Below are 19166 nucleotides of genomic sequence, written 5' to 3'. Positions count from 1 at the left end.
TTGAGACTGCGTCCCCTTGTTCTATTGCTGGTTGCCTGGCAGAAGAGACCAACCCCCACCTGGCTACAGCCTCCCTTCAGGTAGTTGTAGACAGCAACGTGGTCCCCCCTGAGCCTCCTCTTCTCCAGGCTGCACACCCCCAGCTCCCTCAGCCTCTCCTCATAGGGTTTGTGTTCCAGGCCCCTCACCAGCTTTGTTGCCCTTCTCTGGACACCTTCCAGCACCTCAACATCTCTCTTGAATTGAGGGGCCCAGAACTGGACACAGCACTCAAGGTGTGGCCTGACCAGTGCTGAGTACAGTGGCAGAATAACCTCCCTTGACCTACTGGCCACACTGCTCCTGATGCAGGCCAGGATGCCATTGGCTCTCTTGGCCACCTGGGCACACTGCTGGCTCATCTTCTGCCTACTATATACCAGTACCCCCAGGTCCCTTTCCTCCTGGCTGCTTTCCAGACACTCAGTCCCCAGCCTGTAGCGCTGCTTGGGGTTGTTGTGGCCAAAGTGCAGAATCCTGCACTTGGCCTTGTTAAATCTCATCCCATTGGCCTCTGCCCACCCATCCAGCCTGTCCAGGTCCCTCTGTAGGGCCCAAAATGTATTGGCTAATCTTCTGTAAGTGCTTACTCAAACCCCTTAACTTTGAAAGAATGCTAACAGTGATACTGAGGCCAAACACCCAACAGTTCACCAGTGAAGAAAACGATGAAGAAGAGATGTGATCAGCTACTTCCAACAATTAAAAGATAATTGCAGAAATCAAACAATCCTTTCAAAATTGCTATCAGAGCTCTCAACAAGAACCAGATTCCAACTACCTGTCATAGTTTATGGAGCAGACAAATAATTATTTTGCTGTCAAAGGCAGCAAAATAAAATCCCTCTTACTGAAGTGGAGAGGAATACAGAAAAGTCTAAAGATGTGTGCAGGAAAATATTTGGGATACATGAATTCTTAACACCTCATATAGATACAGGATACATTAAAACTTCCCCAAACCCTTCCCCCCAACAAAGCTGAGCCACAAAATCCCAGCACTCATTTTCTGCCCCTCACCATTGTCTCTCATTAGGCCCAAGCAGGCTTAATTGTGCAGCCAGAAATTCACTATGGCTGTGGCATTGAAGGCCACAGGCAGGTTACTCCCCCATAGTTATCCAGAGAGCGCCAAAGGAAGGGAGAGAAAGGAGAAAGCTTTGGCTTTGCTGCTAAGCTATAAAGTGATAGGAAGATTATGGTGGTGTATAACAAAATTCTGATTTCTGGGGTCCACCTCCTGGACCTCTCTGGTCCTCCCAGAGAATTCTTTCTTAAGGGCACCGAGTCAAGCTACCACACTACCCATTCAAAATGAGAAGGAATTTCAATGAGACATCTCTCCTATCTCACATTCCTCACTAAACCTCTTTGCAGGAGTAATTAATGAATCCACAAAAAACAATTCTGCAAAACCTTGCAGATCCTTGTTTTTAAATGGTGAGGAAAGTGCACTCAAAAGCTCCCTTAAAGCAGTTTCTTCTCCTAGCTACCCCACCAACCATAGCCTCTTCCTCCATATATCTCTCAACCAAACTACAGAGGATTTTTGTAAAATCCATTATTTAAAAAAATGGATTTGACACACAGAAGGAGGAGGGAAAGGAAACCTTATTAAGCATGCTTAAAAGAGCAGTTCTGGATTCAGGCTTACCACCCCTGCTGCCAAACTGCTTACAAAGCCATCACTAATGGCCTTGCAGATACCCATCATCTCCCTACATTCAGTCTGCCCAGACAGCTAGCTATTCCCTTCTAACAAATACCATTTTAATTGCATCTCCCACTTTGTTAGCCTCCTCGACCTCTAGTAAAATCCATCTATGGTCTAACAATCTCTTCAGTCTGACACTCACACTGACTAGCACACTGGCACACTTGTATGCCTTCCTGCTAGACTCACGTGTACACAGCCATATTGTCCAGAGCTTCCATTAGAAATCTAACGAGTATGAGCTGAAATGACAGCTTTAGGACTAGTGTCGAGAGAAAAGGGGAGGGAGTGAAAAGAGAAAGGTGAATAGGAAAGAATGTATGTGTATTGCAAATGCCCCCTGTCACCAAAGACTTCACTGTGCCTTTCTGGTGCCAGTCTGAACACCTCCCTCTGAGCAACAAATGCCAGTCTCACAGCCTCAGACACTGTTAACTCTTCCTGCGGGAACACAGCCAGCAATTTCAGCAGCATTAACCCTGGGAATACTCACATGATTTAGAGAACTTGTTAAATTTTAATGATATCATTAGAAAAGAGGAGAAATACAAAAGTCACAACTCCCAATTTGGTGCACTTAGCTGCTGAATAGGATATTAATGCTTTTCTTTGTGGAGCACTATTAAACGAGCAGTGAAACTAATAAAGAAGTGAAGAGTAATGGCTCCTATTCCTGCTGTTCCATGTCTGCATAAAGACAAGACTGCCTTACTGCCCACCAGACCTGCTGCTGCAGTCCACCAGGTGGATGGATTAAATAGGCAATTCAGTATTCAGCACGTAGCAAAATGAACCTCTGACCTGCTCAGAAGCATAGACAAAACTATCCAATTGAAACAGAAGCACAGAATCACTAAGGCCATCCATTAGAAGGCAGAAGCCCATTCTCCTGCATAACTTCAGTGTAATTAAGTCCAAGTTTGCCTTTGGTTAGACAGGAGTTTGTGCAAGGAACTTTTACAGGACTCAAGACATACAGAAGCCAAGTTCTGCCCAACTTTTAGCAAAGGACTCTAGAGCAGCCATCTCATTCAGCACTGCAAGAATCTTTCACATCTTCAAGTGTGCCTATCCGTGAAGGATAACAAAAAACACTTTTATAAATTTATCAACGCTAAAAGGAAGGGCAAGAAGAGCCTCCACTGCTTACTGGACCAGGAGGGGAATACTATAACTGATGATGTAGAAAAGGCAGAGGTCCTGAATGCCTTCTTCGCCTCAGTTTTCAACAGTAAGGAGGGAGGAGTTCAGGGCAAGTGGCCTCTTGAACTGGGGGATGGGGTCGGGGAGCAGTGTGTTCCCCTGGAAATTCCTGAAGAATTAGTTCAGGATCTGCTGAGCCATCTGGACACCCACAAGTCCATGGGACCAGATGGGATCCATCCCAGGGTGCTGAGAGAGCTGGCAGCTGAGCTGGCCAAGCCGCTCTCCATCATTTTCCAGCAGTCCTGGCTCACCGGAGAGGTCCCAGGAGACTGGAAAATGGCCAATGTGGTCCCCATCCACAAGAAGGGTGGGATGGAGGAACCTGGAAACTATAGACCTGTCAGCCTGACCTCAGTGCCAGGGAAACTGATGGAGCAGGTTATCTTGGGGGTGATAAGAGCACACCTAAGGGATGGCAAAGGGCTCAGGTCCAGCCAGCATGGGTTTAGGAAGGGCAGATCCTGCCTTTCTAACCTGATCTCCTTCTATGATCAGGTGACCCGCTTGGTGGATGTGGGGAGGCCTGTGGATGTGGTCTATCTGGACTTCAGCAAGGCCTTTGACACTGTCCCCCATAGCAAACTCCTGGCTACGCTATCAGCCCATGGCTTGGATGGCAACACCTTGTGCTGGATTAGGAACTGGCTGGAGGGCTGGACCCAGAGAGTGGTGGTGAATGGTGCCACATCCAGCTGGCGGCCAGTCACTAGTGGTGTCCCTCAGGGATCTGTGCTGGGCCCCATCCTCTTTAACATCTTCATAGATGATCTGGATGAGGGCATAGAGTCAGTCATCAGCAAGTTTGCAGATGACACAAAGCTGGGGGCAGATGTGACTGAGTTGGAAGGCAGAAGGGCTCTGCAGCGGGACCTTGACCGCCTGGACAGATGGGCAGAGTCCAATGGGATGGGGTTCAATAGCTCCAAGTGCAGGGTGCTGCACTTTGGCTACAACAACCCCATGGAGAGATACAGGCTAGGGTCAGAGTGGCTGGAGAGCAGCCAGACAGAGAGGGATCTGGGGGTACTGATTGATACCCGCCTGAACATGAGCCAGCAGTGTGCCCAGGTGGCCAAGAGAGCCAGTGGCATCCTGGCCTGCATCAGGAGTGGTGTGGTCAGCAGGAGCAGGGAGGTCATTCTGCCCCTGTACTCTGCACTGGTTAGACCACACCTTGAGTATTGTGTTCAGTTCTGGGCTCCCCAGTTTAAAAGGGACGTTGAGATGCTTGAGCGTGTCCAGAGAAGGGCAACGAGGCTGGGGAGAGGCCTTGAGCACAGCCCTACGAGGAGAGGCTGAGGGAGCTGGGATTGGTTAGCCTGGAGAAGAGGAGGCTCAGGGGTGACCTTATTGTTGTCTACAACTACCTGAGGGGTGGTTGTGGCCAGGGGGAGGTTGCTCTCTTCTCTCAGGTGGCCAGCGCCAGAACGAGAGGACACAGCCTCAGGCTGTGCCAGGGGAGATTTAGACTCGAGGTGAGGAGAAAGTTCTTCACTGAGAGAGTCATTGGACACTGGAATGGGCTGCCCGGGGAGGTGGTGGAGTCGCCGTCCCTGGGGCACTTTAAGGCAAGGTTGGACGAGGCACTTGGTGCCATGGTCTAGCCTTGAGCTCTGTGGTAAAGGGTTGGACTCGATGATCTGTGAGGTCTCTTCCAACCCTGATGATACTATGATACTATGATAGACAAAACTATCCAATTGAAACAGAAGCACAGAATCACTAAGGCCATCCATTAGAAGGCAGAAGCCCATTCTCCTGCATAACTTCAGTGTAATTAAGTCCAAGTTTGCCTTTGGTTAGACAGGAGTTTGTGCAAGGAACTTTTACAGGACTCAAGACATACAGAAGCCAAGTTCTGCCCAACTTTTAGCAAAGGACTCTAGAGCAGCCATCTCATTCAGCACTGCAAGAATCTTTCACGTCTTCAAGTGTGCCTATGATAAAAGGAACAGGGAATTCAAAATTGAACCACAGAGCAGCCCACAGAAATACAAGGATTATATTCCTGAATTATCATTTATTTTCAGTTAATGATGATGGACGGAGACAGAGAGAATTAAACATGCTCAACCTGGGCAAAATTAATTTCACTGCTGACATGGGTCTGCTCAACCACTTTCAAACAATGTTGGAATCCCTAAACCACAAGGGAGGTTGTAGCCAGGTGGGGGTTGGTCTCTTCTCCCAGGCAACCAGCAACAGAACAAGGGGACACAGTCTCAAGTTGTGGCAGGGGAAGTCTAGGCTGGATGTTAGGAGGAAGTTGTTGGCAGAGAGAGTGATTGGCATTGGAATGGGCTGCCCAGGGAGGTGGTGGAGTCACTGTCCCTGGAGGAGTTCAAGCAAAGCCTGGCTGAGGCACTCAGTGCCATGGTCTAGTTGACTGGCTAGGGCTGGGTGCTAGGTTGGAGTGGATGATCTTGGAGGTCTCTCCCAACCTGGTTGATTCTATGATAAAAAAGATACATATACATACACACTGTAGTAGATGCTGAAGTCTCCTTCCATTTGCATTTCCCCAAACATTCATGTAAGTAGAATTTTGTTGTTGTGCAAGACCATGGAATAGAGAAGGTATTGGGAATACTCAGGTGCCAATAAACAATTGTATCAAGGCATTTATGGAGGAAGCAGAGTTAAGCAAGATAGATGTTTGTTATTAACAAATCTGCAGGTCAGTACCCATCTGTAAAAATCAAATACATATAAAGAAAAATCTATTTTCAGGTACTTTGGAAAGCAAATCACTCAAGATTTTCCTACAGGCATTAGAGCTGGATGGATGCTTTATGCGAGTCATACTGCACTGGATACAGATATGCCATCTCCAGCATACACAGTTCTTCTGACACACACTACCAGCAAGACATTTAAAATGCTTTCCAGAGCCACACTCATATTGGCTGGCAGTAATTTTTTATACTAGAATTAATACAGGGTTTTAAGACTTTTGACATTTCTCCCAAATCACCAAGTTCATTTTATAAGGTCACTGGGCAGCCTCTAACAAAGCAGACACCACAGGACCTGTGTGTTAAGTTTCCTTACTTGTAAGGTGAAGCAAGCAGGCTCAGCCCTACTTTAACAGGAAGGCACAATGTGTTTAAATATGCAACACAAAAAAAATTATACCCATACTGGATTTACTCATGTGAATCTAGAAGTGCCCAGTACCTTCTGAGGAAAGTCTTTTGTTTTAACTACGAACAGCAAGCAGAGTTCAGTTTAGTACCACATCAGTTCCCTCAGGTCTCTCAAACAGAACTTCCTTAGCAATATTTTAATCCATGTACTTTTTTTTTTTTACTGAGTAAAATTTGGGTAAGAGGAAATCAATTTGAAAGTTTCTTGAGACTGAAATCTTTTTTCTTCCATCCTAGAAAGCATAGAATATTTTATATGTATAAGAAATGCAAGATCAACCATAGACTAGATAAGATTTAATAGTACAGACTGAATAGAATAGCAAGTCTCAGTGACAACCTAAAGTAAATACCACTGAAGACAAAAGAAGTACATTTTGAGAAGTATACCACTTCTGGAAAGGTAAGTAGCTTTCAACAGCCTTACTACACCATATTATTTCTAGCAAAATAAATAGCTTTCTGATACCATAACAATGCATCTGATCTGCAAGTGAACATATCAGTTTCTTAAAGCTGATTCTTTTGTACAGCTACTATGTTTTCCTTTGCTTTCTCTTTCATGAAGTAATTAAAAAGTAATCCTTATATTCTGAACCAGTTACAGATGTGGTTCCAGCAGGATGCATTGTGCTGGCCTCATCAGTCCCTTTATCATCAGGCTTCTCTCATCTGCTCTTGTAATAGCACATCTCGTCACTCCCTGACCTTTCAATCAAAAGGATCTGAGTTTAGAAAGCAGTGCTATTGAAGCATTTGAACTACCTATCATTTTGAAAAGAACTAGGCAAGGAGTAACCACCATGTATCCACAAAAGAGACTTGCAGGTATGCTAACTTATGACCGTATGAAGGGGAGTTAAAAAAAAAAGTATGTTGGGTAGCCCACAGGGGGCCAGGATATCTTAGCTCTGCTCAGCCCCAGCAGCATGTCTGATGGCTACTTTAAATGCATGTGAGTATTCCCTTCTTAGACATACATGATTGGTAGAGCTGTAGCCTAAATGAAATCCTGCTGACTTCACTGAAATCAGAATCCCCTCACTAGGGCAAATTTCACATAATTCAATAGACTGACAAGGGTCAGACCCACACCCCTCTGCCCCTCCCCACTTCATTGCTGCAATGATTTGTGTTATACAAGGAGGAGTTCTCAAGAATTGGTATCTCTGGATCTCTTCACCAGCCTCCATCCCAAGCTCAGAACAGTTCAATCGACGTTCCCCTACCCTATTAAGGGCATTGTTTTGATCTGTGTTTTTACTTGGAGAAACCTCAAACACACCTTTAAACCTTACTAAGGTATACAGTAATACCATCTAAAAAGGAGAAGCATAGTGAAATGTACATTCTGATTGTAAATGCTCTACGACATGACAAGTGTACAAAGAAGGTGAGCAATTGTTTTTCTGGCTTCAAAATCAGATCTAAACACAATTCTTAGCAGATTCATTATACTCATTCTTTAAAAAAAAAAAAAACAACCAAACAAACTGATTTAATGCAGTAAAGTCAAATAGAAGACAACTGGAAATAAAAATGGGTAACAAGTCATGGGGATTTGAGCTCCATACATCTAAGAATGTGACCATAGTATGATTACCTGAAACAACCTTGCTTGGATGACCACCCCATGTTAAACCATTCAATAAAAGATCACCATGCCCTTCAAACACACAAGCTAAAGCTTCCAAACAACAGCAGCATTTCAATGTGTGACAGCAGCAGACTACTTGCAGTTTTGCTACTGCTTTCTGTAAGAGCAATATCTTAGTTATCATGACTTCCCATCGATACCACAGTGCAAGCAAAATTTGGTCTAATAATGGGAAAGAGCTTTCTGCTCCTGGGATACTTTGTTTATCATCAAGGTGTTGTTACATACTACAGCTTACTCTAAAATAAATGTGCAACCTGCTCCTAGGAACAGTTCTTAGATTGCAGCTTCAGGAACAAGTAATGCTGAGTAGGAATTATTTACCCAGTGGTGGAGGGGAAGCCATATGTTTGTATTCCTCATGTTTTATTACCATACACATCTCAAGCTCTGCATGACACTTTGCCAAGATTTAAGCTAGCAATTTAACTTAGAATATCTCTCATGCTTTTGACATGTAAACCACATGCCACAAAATGCTGCAGTTCCTACTACATCATTATGTAGAACATGACAGTCAAGTTCGTTGCAGCAGCAGACTGCAGGTTCAATGCTTGTAAGCACCCCAATTATATGATGTCAAAGGCTACGTACTGCTGATGTGGCAAAACTGAAATGTCTTTCAACCCCACATGCACAGCACTGCAACATTCTAAGAATCTGTTGATGCAGGCATGAATCCCATACTGACAAAGTGTAACATTCTTTTCTAACACTGTCTGAGAATTCAGCATGGGCTACTTTTCTTCTTCCTCCCCTCCAAAACAATATGTCAAAATACCACATTTTTTTGGGCAAGACTGCTATGTTCACTTGCAGCAAAATGACTATCTAAAGATACGAAGTGATTTTAGAGACCATGATATATATGAGCACCTTGAAGGACTTTTGCCACTTAGTAGCCCAGCACAAAGAGGTCAGCTACAGACTAATATTTCTGAAGACTGTTTTGCCTATGCATCTGAAGTCTGAAACACAGTAAGAACAAGCACAACCACCCACACAAGTTGATTTGAATTTTGCTCATCCTTGCCCAGGGAGGTGGTTGATGCCCCAATCCTGGAGGTGTTTAAGTCCAGGCTAGATGAGGCTGTGGGCAGCCTGATCTAGGGTAGGGTGTCCCTGCCCATGGCAGGGGTGTTGGAACCAGATGATCTTTGTGGTCCCTTCCAACCCTGACTGATTCTATGATGCTATTAGAGAGTTACTTGAGATAAACATCAATACTTCCTCCTCCAAAGATCCATGTATGATCTAGAAGTGTTTTATTTTCCAATAGGAAAAACACCACAGTCTCAATCCATGAAGTATAGTCATAGGTCTATTCCCCACCTCCAGGACAATAAGTAGTGGCAAATCTCTTTGATCCCATAGAGAAAGCTGCACAGCTAATAGTTTTGATGGCTTCCTACAATGTAATATTTAATATACAGCATTTTCACCATTACCTCAAAGATATTTTCAAGCTTGAAAGAAATATTTATATCATTTCACATGCTGACATTGTGGATTGCATCAGCAAGACTTCCAGCTGCTCCTAGAAAAGGTTTTACATTAATTCATCAGAGGTGAAGGCATATCAGTTTGCCTCCTCCAGACCTCTGTAAGCAGCTGTAATCCCAGGGCAAGTGAAGCAGCTTGTGGTTTCCCAACTTGTCAGGGAAAATACAATTGTGAAAAGATTCACAAAGGAGTTATGCTAAATGTTTGGTGTTGTGACCTGTAATGCAACACAAAAGAATGGTTGTTGTTGCCTAAACTTTAATAGAGTTAATCCTTCCAAACGCTGGCAAATTACTGCCTCCGGCTGTTTAAAATCACATTTCTAATGCAATAATCCCATCTGCATTACAATGAGTTGGGATGAAATGATTAGGTGCCCAAGATTTTTTTGCACAGTGAATTAAGTCACATACAGACTGGCCATGCTTGTTCACAAATTAAAGGTCTGGGCAGAAATGAAATTCCATTATTCTGCCACTTGCTAAGCTTCAAGGAAGGTTCATTAATGTCCTGTCTCTACTGGGAACATTCCTAAAGTAGCTACAAGCTAACAGAAATCTATTTTTCATTAGATCAGTTTCAGGGATTTCCTCATGACTAATAATTATTAATAAAGTCTTAGACTAGTGAAGATCTCTGAAAAGGCCAATTCAACAACATGCACATGTAAAGTTAGATAGAACATCAGTAAATTTGTCAAAAAAAAGAAAGCAAACTGTACCCTAAATCCAAGTCTTTCCCCTTCCTCACAGACTGTGCTAAACCACAGCTCACCCAATTCTCAGAAACAGACATTTTAGTTACAAGTATAAACACAATATATTCCATTTATATTCACAATATAAACCAACATCAGTGCTATCTAGTGCTAGCATTTAAAATAACATCCTTACTTCTAACCCAATCACAACATGCCCAAGCAGCTATTCATGTCTACACATCCAAATTACCTCTTAAAGGCTGTCTCCAGGATTTTTGGAATCCTGTACTAACAAAACTATAATCATCAGCTTGAGACTATTCTTATTAACATTCAACTGATTTACACACGATATAAATCTGATACACAATGAGAAGGCAATGAAATCTCACACAAGTTCTGATAAATAGGCAGTATGATGCTATACACATCTATGCTAGATCTTTGTCCAATGCCCTTCTGAAAACAGCCCAAAAAAAAAGCTTCAAATTGCAAAACTAGTAATTTAAAATAATCCTTATGATTATGCAGATGTTTGACACTAACAAATCGCTACAAGAAATGGCCAACAAATGCTCCAAGATCCACTCAGTTACAAACTGCATTGTGCAACTAGAACGACTGCCTGTGCTAGTCATTTTCCACAGGTGTGCTTCACACATGGATTGCAATATGATTTAATTCTCATAAAACATAATTCCTCATTTGTAATTTCTGCACATCATGAACTCACATCTGCATCACAAGTAGGGGAAAAAGAAACAAAAAGCTTTTAGCATTTTTCCTTTAAGCTGGCAGGGAACCTGGCATTTTAAATGGTTTTAATAAAGTGGCATAACTATAATTGTATATTCTTCAGCTTTGTGCCACAAAAAAGGGGAAAAAATACCAAGTTTTTATCCTGTTGACATATTAGAAGAGAATGCTTCTATTTAAGACTGAAAGCTCTGCACCTCAGCACGAACAATAAGCTAGTCAGAAGTAGTCTGCTCTAGGTTAGGCATGCCTTTTTCTGTATTAAATGAAGTGCTTCAGTACATGCATAAAGCCTGGTCTGTATACACAGCAACTAAGTATACTGCTACACATTGCAGACAGAAACAAACTTCTACATGACTGCTCACTGTAGAAAACAGCACAGGTTCATGTTTGGATAGGTTAGTGCAGATTCCAGTATTTGCTACTAGATACAAGTCAAAACACAGATACCCTCATGTTCTGCAACGTACAATACCCAGAGTTATATACCTTTCTAAACACAGTACAAATGGAAACCAGATGCCACAGAATAATAGTGATAATGAAGTTTCTAGGCTGTCCTCAACATGGCCAACAAAAATTAGGCAAGACAGCTAGATCTAGCTGACTAGAAGATAACTGATACACACAGAGGATATTAGGGGTTGGAAGGGACCCAAGGAGATCATGGAGTCCAACACCCTATTTTAATTGTCCCAATAAAGGCATAGCTGTGTCCTGCTGCACACCACAATACTGAGGTGTAAGCTGCTTTGCAATTTCTGAGGACATATCCAGAACTAGGAAGGTTATCTGCTCCTTCTTACACTGAACTATGTGGCAGAATCATCTTTATCCCCAAAAAATCCTATTCCCATAGAAGACCCTGAAAAAACACCAGTTGCATTAACAGTCTGGACTCCAGCCTCAAACCAAACAATATTTCCCCAGACATGACAAATTTCCATATACTTGCAAAAGACCTGGTACTTCTTGCACTCAGAAGGTAACCCCAGAGCATTACTGCAGCACACAACTGCAGAAGCAGCTCAAAGGCCTTGGCTGAGCTGGCCAAGCCCACACCAACACCCTGCTCTCCTCTAAGTTGACACTGATATGGCTACCCCACAGATGCCAGCAAAAGTAAAGACTGGCACAGAATACCTGGTCCAAAAAAGTCAGTGGCACTACCCATGGTATTTATATCCCAAAGCACCAAGACCAAAGCCTCACTGTGGTGGGCAACGTCTGCTAATAGAGAAGAGGGTCACTATATCCTGCAAAGTACTTGTGCCACCTTCCTTTCCACTAAATGCATACATTGGACAGCAATGGTTTTACAAGTGACACTCCTATGGAACTGTGTGGAAGATTTGGAAAGGAGGTGCAAGAAAAAAAACCACCACCACACAGGAAAGGAGTCTAAAAACAGAGAAGTAGGGCTTACTACTGACACGAATAAAGGTTGGCTTGTACAACACCGTCAGTCAAAGTATAAGAACAACAGAACAGAAACAACATGAGCAGCAACAGAACATCTCAGGAAGCCTAGGATAGGCAACAATTACCACTATTGCAGTAACAGAAAACTGTACACATCTTTATACAACAGCACAATCTGTCAGTTTCTATTCAATGCAGCACAAAGGATACAAAACCTCGATGCTTATGTTTTATTACCTCCCTCCAGCAGGGAATAACCTCTGTTATTCTAATTGCTCCCATATCTGTAACAGCAGTTTCTTCCCACCCATACCTATAGCTGGTAATCACTGCCAAATCACACACCCTGAAACTTATGACAATTTCAGTACAGGGTCACTTTCCAAGGAATCAACCACACGTTAATATGGTTAAATTAACTATTAATTTTGGTGGTTCCTCCATCCTCCTTTCATGAATAATTCAGTTCAGGCAGCTCTTGAATCAAGGTAACAACCAGCCCTTGAGCCTTTTGTTCAAGACAGTACCAACACTCTCAAACAGCACATACATAAATAATGGGAGTACAACACAACGGCAATATCAGGGACCCTTTCTCAGGAGCCAGCTCTTTATCATAACTGCTAATGAAAACTCTTTCAAGTGGAAGAGTAAATATTATAATTTGATAGTACCCAGACCAAAGAGGACCCCCAAAAAGATGCACTGTATTACATTCTGGGAACTGCAGAATCATTCACAGTACAACACTCACAGGGTTGCTATGGAGGAACCCAATGCTTACTATTTTTGTAGCACCGAGTCAGCCAAAGGCTGCTGGTCACACTTTCAAGGGCTGCTGCCCTTAATCTTTATATGCACAACAAACTGGGGGAGGTAGAAAACCAAAGCCCAGGAAATTCAGAATATGCTTTTGGATGTACCAGATGCCCCAGAGGCAGAAAGAAGACTTACAACTATATCCATGATCAGATGAAACCAGATTTCAGAAATACCTGCATGCTCTTTAGGCACAGTATTACTCAACCTGGCACCAGGGGTCCAGCAACTTTATTATTTTTATCTTCTTATTTTAAAAAAAGAAATACATAACCTAGCACTCCAGCAAGTGATAAGTATCACAAAGTTGTCCTTATGTCAATGGCACCCAGGAGAGCTGGTCTCAATTATATGATCTGCCACAGCCTCTCTGAGTGACCTTTGGGCTCACAAAGCATTTCAATGCCACACCTGAACCTGGAGCTACAAAAAGGGCATCTCCTGCACCTGCCCTGCAACGAAAGTATAAACCATGGGCATCAGACCACACACACCTTACTACTGAGTTGGCTGCCAAGTCTCTGGATATTTTTTAGATTCATCATATGGAGATCAACGACATCGAAAAGGGAAGAGACCAATCTGGCATTGCCACCCTTGCTTGCCCCTGGCTTGGAACAAGAAATAACACACAATCACTGCCAGTGCAATGAGAGGGAAGCAAGGAGCGAGCCTCAGGGACGGTCACAGACGCCCCTCGAAGCCTGGCAGTCCTCTAAAGACAGAGGCACTCTGCTCCTCATGAAGCAAGAGAGAATAATAAAAGGAAACAAGACCGAAAAGGGCCAAACCACAATAAACCCTAAAACCCTCCACGATGATATCACCGGAGAGGAATCCAGGTGACCGGCAGCCCCAGGGGGGAGCCGACTGGAAGCCCCCACCGGCCATGGGGGGCCTCTCCCTCCCAAACGCCTCCTCCACCCCGCCCCGGCCCCTGGCTCACCTTGCTGACGACGGGCCCGGGGATGAGGAGCTTCAGCGCCTGCCTCTTCAGCTCCGCCAGGCGGGCGTTGCAGTGCTCGCACCAAGCGCCGCGGTCAGAGCCCGGCGAGGAGCCGCCGCCGCTGCCGGAGCCCGGCGAACCGGTGCCGAAGCCCGGCGAGCCGCCCAGGGAGCCAGGGGAACTGGTGCCAATACCGGGCGACGCAGGTCCCGGCGAGCCGGTGAAGGAACCCGGCGAAGAGGTGCCGGAGCCCGGGGACGGGGTGCCAGAGGAGCCCAGGGCAGAGCCGGCTCCTTCTGGGGCCGGGCGACCCCCCGCTCGGGACTCCTCGTACGCCTTCCGGTACCAGCTCTCGGGGGAGAAGGGAGCGGCGGGCTTGGTAGGGGAGCAGGGGTCGGTCACCTAGAGCGGGAGAAGGAGCAGCAGGTCAGGCGGGGGGCCGGGCGGCGCCAGCAAGTTTCGCTTGGACACTCCGCATCCGCGGCGGCCTCCGCGCCTCGCCCGCCCCCGCGTGCGCCCGGAGCCGCCGTCCCGCTCAGGGCGAGTTGCACGGGGCCGCGTGGGCGCTAACCGGTGGTGCCGGCAAGCCACGGCGGGCGAGGGGCGCGGAAGCGCCGCCACAGCGGTGGTCACCGCTCTGAGTCACCCCTTCAGCCGACAACTTACCCCGTATTTTCTGCTCCGCGCCGTCACCGTGACCCTCTCCTTATTTCCAGCCACTGAATTCATGGTGGCTTCGCAGCGCGGCGGGAGAATTTCCTACAGGTTTCCCAGTCCACATCCGAAGGGAATAGCCAGTCCCGGGAAGTCCGCAGTGGAACGGGCAGGTTGCTCCCTCCGCTGCCGCCGACGGGATCGCTCAGCCTTAAAACGCCGTCAGTTCTCAGGAACACGTTTGGGGCTGGGGCTTCCTCCCGGTCGGTTTTTCCTCATTATCTTCCCTCTCATCCCCTTGCAACCCTTGTTTTCACAAAACCGGCAACATCCAGCGCGGGAGCATTCCCCCGGTAGGCAGCACAGCTCGTTCTCCTCCGCCACGGGAGCAAAGCATCCAAGGTAGCTTCAGGGAGGTGAAAGAGAGAGCGGGCGCCGCACTCGCCCTTAGCAGAGGTGCTTTCCGCCTCCGCTACAGCGGCAACTTGTTTCCTTCTCCAAGGTTTGTAACTGAGTTAAAAGAAATCCTCCAAAAATATTGGAATCCAGGCTCTGGGAGGAGCCTCCGCGTCCCTCGCAGCCAATATCCTCCTGCCCACTTGGGCCCGACAGTTCTGCAAAGGAAGGGAAGACAAGACCTAGGCTGCGGAGCCCTGTGTGCTCCTCGGTCAGTGGCGGAGCTGCAGGGCCAGTGGCTGCGAGCAAGCTTCCAGCGCTTCCCCACGGGTCTTCACGCCGCCTCGGCGGCCAGGAGGGTCCATTTTATTTTGCAGCATGTCTTGATTGACGTCTGTGATTTCCCCCCGCTTCTTGAAAGGGCGGGCGGACGGGCAGAGGGGAACCTTGTTGCTTCCACCGTGGTCACTGGTTAGTTGCCTCTGTTCACAGCTTTAATGAACATGATTTCACACGTGTTCGCAGTCCTCTCTAAATACTAGGAAAGAAAAGGAAGCTGTGTGTTATGACAGGCACTGGCATCACTCTTCTATGTTGAAATTTAACGTGTATTCATTTAACTTGTAGTCAAGGGCAGAATAAATTGATCTAACAATGAAATGCTACTACTTGTGTCCCTATTAATCCTTCCCTTCTAATTATTCTTTCTTTTTGAAGGTCAGGTGTATCTGGTTACATTTTTAACGTGTTTTTTTTTTTTTTTCTTTCTTACTTCAAATCCTGCAGATAGCATAGTCATCTGTAATAAATCTTCCTCAGAAGTTGCCAGTTTTCTCAGAAATTAATGCCATAAAAAGCTAAGTGTCAGATCCCCTGATAGGGTCATAACATGGATGGGTTGATACAATTGAAAGGGCAGAACGCGCAGGGGGTTTGCATCCACCTTTACAACCTCCTATTGTTACTTCCATAAAAATACATCCTTCCAGCATCCCTAATGTACCTGGGCTGAAACAGTTGTAAGCAAGCATCAGCCCATGGCATCCCTGAGCAAGGAATCTCCCAGTGCCTTTCTGCTTTCACAAATATTCTGCTGGCAATAAAGATGTGTAAGATGCTTTGCTGTGTTTTAATTTCACTAGGTTATCATCCTTTGAGTGGAACAGCCATTCCTGGTGTGGTTAAGAAAGCTTTAATCTAAAGCTGCCACGAGCAACGGCCCCCCAAGGTAGCCAGGCTGCACCAGTAGTGCCTTATGAATTCACAGGGGTGCCTCCAAAAAGCTGACCAAACCAGCAAACAAAGGAGTTACGTCTTTTAGCCCGTTTCACATAAATCCGCATGCAGACATCCCATGGTTTGTTCTGTAGGAACGTGATAGGGATGACAAGATAAGGCAGGAGAACGCTGCACCAGCCCACAGCAGCGCAGAGCAGGTACACACTGCGGGCCCCGGGACGCGGACGGTCGGCAGCCCCGTGCCACTTGCACCATCATGTGTAACTGCTCATTTTCCGGGCTCAGCGGTTCTGGTGGCAAACTGGCATATTTGCTTTGTTTTTCAGCAGACCTTTAATTAGCAAGCTGCTCGCTATGCCTGCCTAACCACATCTGCTCCGCCAGTGATCATCATCCCGAGCGCAGCAGCACGCCTCCCTCAGGAGATGGTGGCTCTCCTGTGGGCAGAGGGTAGCGGCTTGATGAGCGTGCTGACAACTTCCCAACCGCACAATAGGTGGGGACAGGGAGACTAAGCACCTTCTCCGCAAGTCCTCGGGCTCAGGGTAGTGCGCAGAGCCCAGCAAGGCAGCACCTTACAGCAGGCCGCTGGAAGGCAGGGAACAAAAAGGCGCGTAAGGGCTGTGCGGTCGCCGGCAGGGTGGCAGAGGGAGCGCGGAGGGAAGGCGCTGGCCCGACGAAGGCGAGGAGGGATAGGACCGATTGCGCTCCTCCCCAGCTACAGCGGCAGGTACCACCCGCCGAATCCCCCAAGCCGCCGCCGCTCCACAGCCGGTTCCCGACGTCAGCGCAGCAGCAGAACCGACGGCCGGAGCACAAACACGCCGTCCCGCTGGGGCGTAACAGAGCTTAATGCCGCCGCACTCAGGCGGGGGCAGACAAGGAGGCGGCGCTGGGTGCGGCCTGGCCGGGCGGGGCTGCACGCGCGGCCCTGCGGCGTTGGCGTGCTGCGGGCGCCCTCTGCTGGCCGCCGCGGGGACTGCTGTGCAGAGTGGGGAGCGAGGCGCGAAAGTTGGCGCCGCTCTCCCCCTGCCGTGCCCGGGCGAAGGGGGCAAGCAGTCCGCTCTGCAGGGGCACAGGATCCGTAGTGGTGTGTCTGCGGCAAGCAGCGCTGCTCCTCCTTGCCCACTGTCCCCGGGGACGGGGGATCAGGTTCATCCGAACACGACTGCAGAGGGCCGTCAGTGTGCCTTTTCCCGGGGCTGAACTCTTTCTAGGGCTTTTAGGATAGATGTTGCCTTTCTGGCAGGGCGTGACAACTCGGTTCCTCTGCCTCACTCCTTCCAGGTGTGCCATCTGTTCTGTGCTCCCCCCCATCACCGGGCTCTCAGCCAGCGTCTGCTCACCTGGCACTGCTTTCATTCCTGCCTGCTGCCCAGTGGGGTGAGAGCAGTAACCCAAGCAAGCTGAATTCAAACCAGGGCTGAGTGCCTGCCGGCAGCGTGGCTGAGAGAGATTGATCTCTGGCAAGTCACTGGAGCAGATGAAATAACCTTGCAGAAAAGGGAGGGGGGGAAAAAGATCCCACCCACACGTCAAGATGTCCCTGGCTTTTCTCAGTCTTTAGCTGATGTTTAAGTTTGGTTTGAGTTGGAGAAGTCATGTCATGACTGGCAAGGAAGAAAAACATCTCCAAGCAGATTAGAGCCTCAGAACTTGGTGAAACTCATTTGAACCTGAAGAGACTCAGGAGCAAATTTTTTCTCACCTCGGGCTTGGAGAGCTCTTAAGAAGGTGAAACTGCAGGAACTTCTCTTGCAGCCTGCAGTCTTGCATTACTTTATTGGCCAAACCTGGGCAATGTCTCTACTGCTGTTCTCTCTCCTGGCAGGTGTCAGTATTCACTGACATTTTCGGTCATTCAAGAGAGGTTTTATTGAACTGTAAAAAATAAATCACAAGCTGAGATTACTCCAAATTTTCCAGTTTCGAGGTATTGTGCTGCTAAGATATTTCAAGTTCTTGTTATTGTATGTTGGACAAAGTATAGGACAGTGGCATCATTCCTGCAAAATCTCTGCTAAGAACTCTTTCTCTGGGCTAATATCTTCCTTTCAGAGAAACACTGATATATGTCTTTATACCTCTCTGTAGGCTCCCTTGTGTGGAAGTTGATAAGGTTTCCTCTTTGTAAAACAAGGAGCAGGAAGGATTCTAAGGCAAGACAATTCATTAGCAGAATCACCAACATACCAGTGACAGGCAGCCCGCAGCTACTGCCTCTTTATTCCAAGTTTATACATTCCTTCTGTTATCTTAACTGGTAGTCATGGGAAATTAGTCCTGCCAAATAATTTGTGCTAGCAGTTCGGAAATCAGACTAATTGTTGTTCTTAATTCCAGACAAAGCAAAAAAAAAATGGGGCTGTTCAGACCTATATAAGTAAGTGAACGAGAGCTAAAGCCTTGGATGCAAGCTTAAATGTCAGAGGTTTGAGCCAAAGCTGGTCTATAAAGCATCGAGGATGGACTTTGATCTCAATCAAGGCATTGAACCTTGTATAGGGTTAACACTCCTGGGGGAGTGACCCTGAACTCCTATACAAACCTCTATGGACTTTTGTGAGTTGTGGTTTAGGGAGTATAGTTTCTGCCTCAGACCACAGTGCATTTGCAGTGGTGTACTATCACTCTGCTGCTTTCAGTGGATTTCTTCTGAGTATCTCTCAGTGTGGGTGCAATTAAATTTCATAGAATTTTTCATCATAGAATCAACCAGGTTGGAAGAGACTTCCAAGATCATCCAGTCCAATTTAGCACCCAGCCCTAGCCAGTCAAATAGACCATGGCACTAAGTGCCTCATCCAGGCTTTTCTTGAACACCTCCAGGGATGGTGCCTCCACCACCTCCCTGGGCAGCCCATTCCAATGCCAATCACTCTCTCTGGCAACAACTTCCTCCTAACATCCAGCCTACACTTCCCCCGGCACAACTTGAGACTCTGTCCCCTTGTTCTGTTGCTGGT

At 46.6% G+C, this 19166-nt stretch overlaps 1 protein-coding gene across 2 annotated transcripts in view; it reads right to left on the bottom strand.

Annotated features, from left to right (window-relative positions):
- KIF26B (kinesin family member 26B) overlaps window positions 1-18016 on the bottom strand; it is a 261494-nt gene extending 243478 nt beyond the window's left edge. For both annotated transcript variants that reach the window (XM_064158678.1, XM_064158680.1), the window contains exons 1-2: window positions 14578-18016; window positions 13912-14313 (exon numbers count right to left, since the gene is read on the bottom strand). In XM_064158678.1, coding sequence (XP_064014748.1) covers window positions 13912-14313; window positions 14578-14640 — 465 coding nt within the window. In that variant the 5' untranslated portion in view covers window positions 14641-18016. The remainder of the gene's footprint in view (window positions 1-13911; window positions 14314-14577) is intronic.
- Between the last annotated feature and the right edge of the window lie 1150 nt (window positions 18017-19166).

Source organism: Pogoniulus pusillus, chromosome 18 (genome assembly GCF_015220805.1).
Source record: "Pogoniulus pusillus isolate bPogPus1 chromosome 18, bPogPus1.pri, whole genome shotgun sequence".
Classification (NCBI taxonomy): domain Eukaryota; kingdom Metazoa; phylum Chordata; class Aves; order Piciformes; family Lybiidae; genus Pogoniulus; species Pogoniulus pusillus.
Note: the sequence above shows the minus strand (reverse complement) of the source record. Positions and strands in the feature narration are given on the sequence as shown.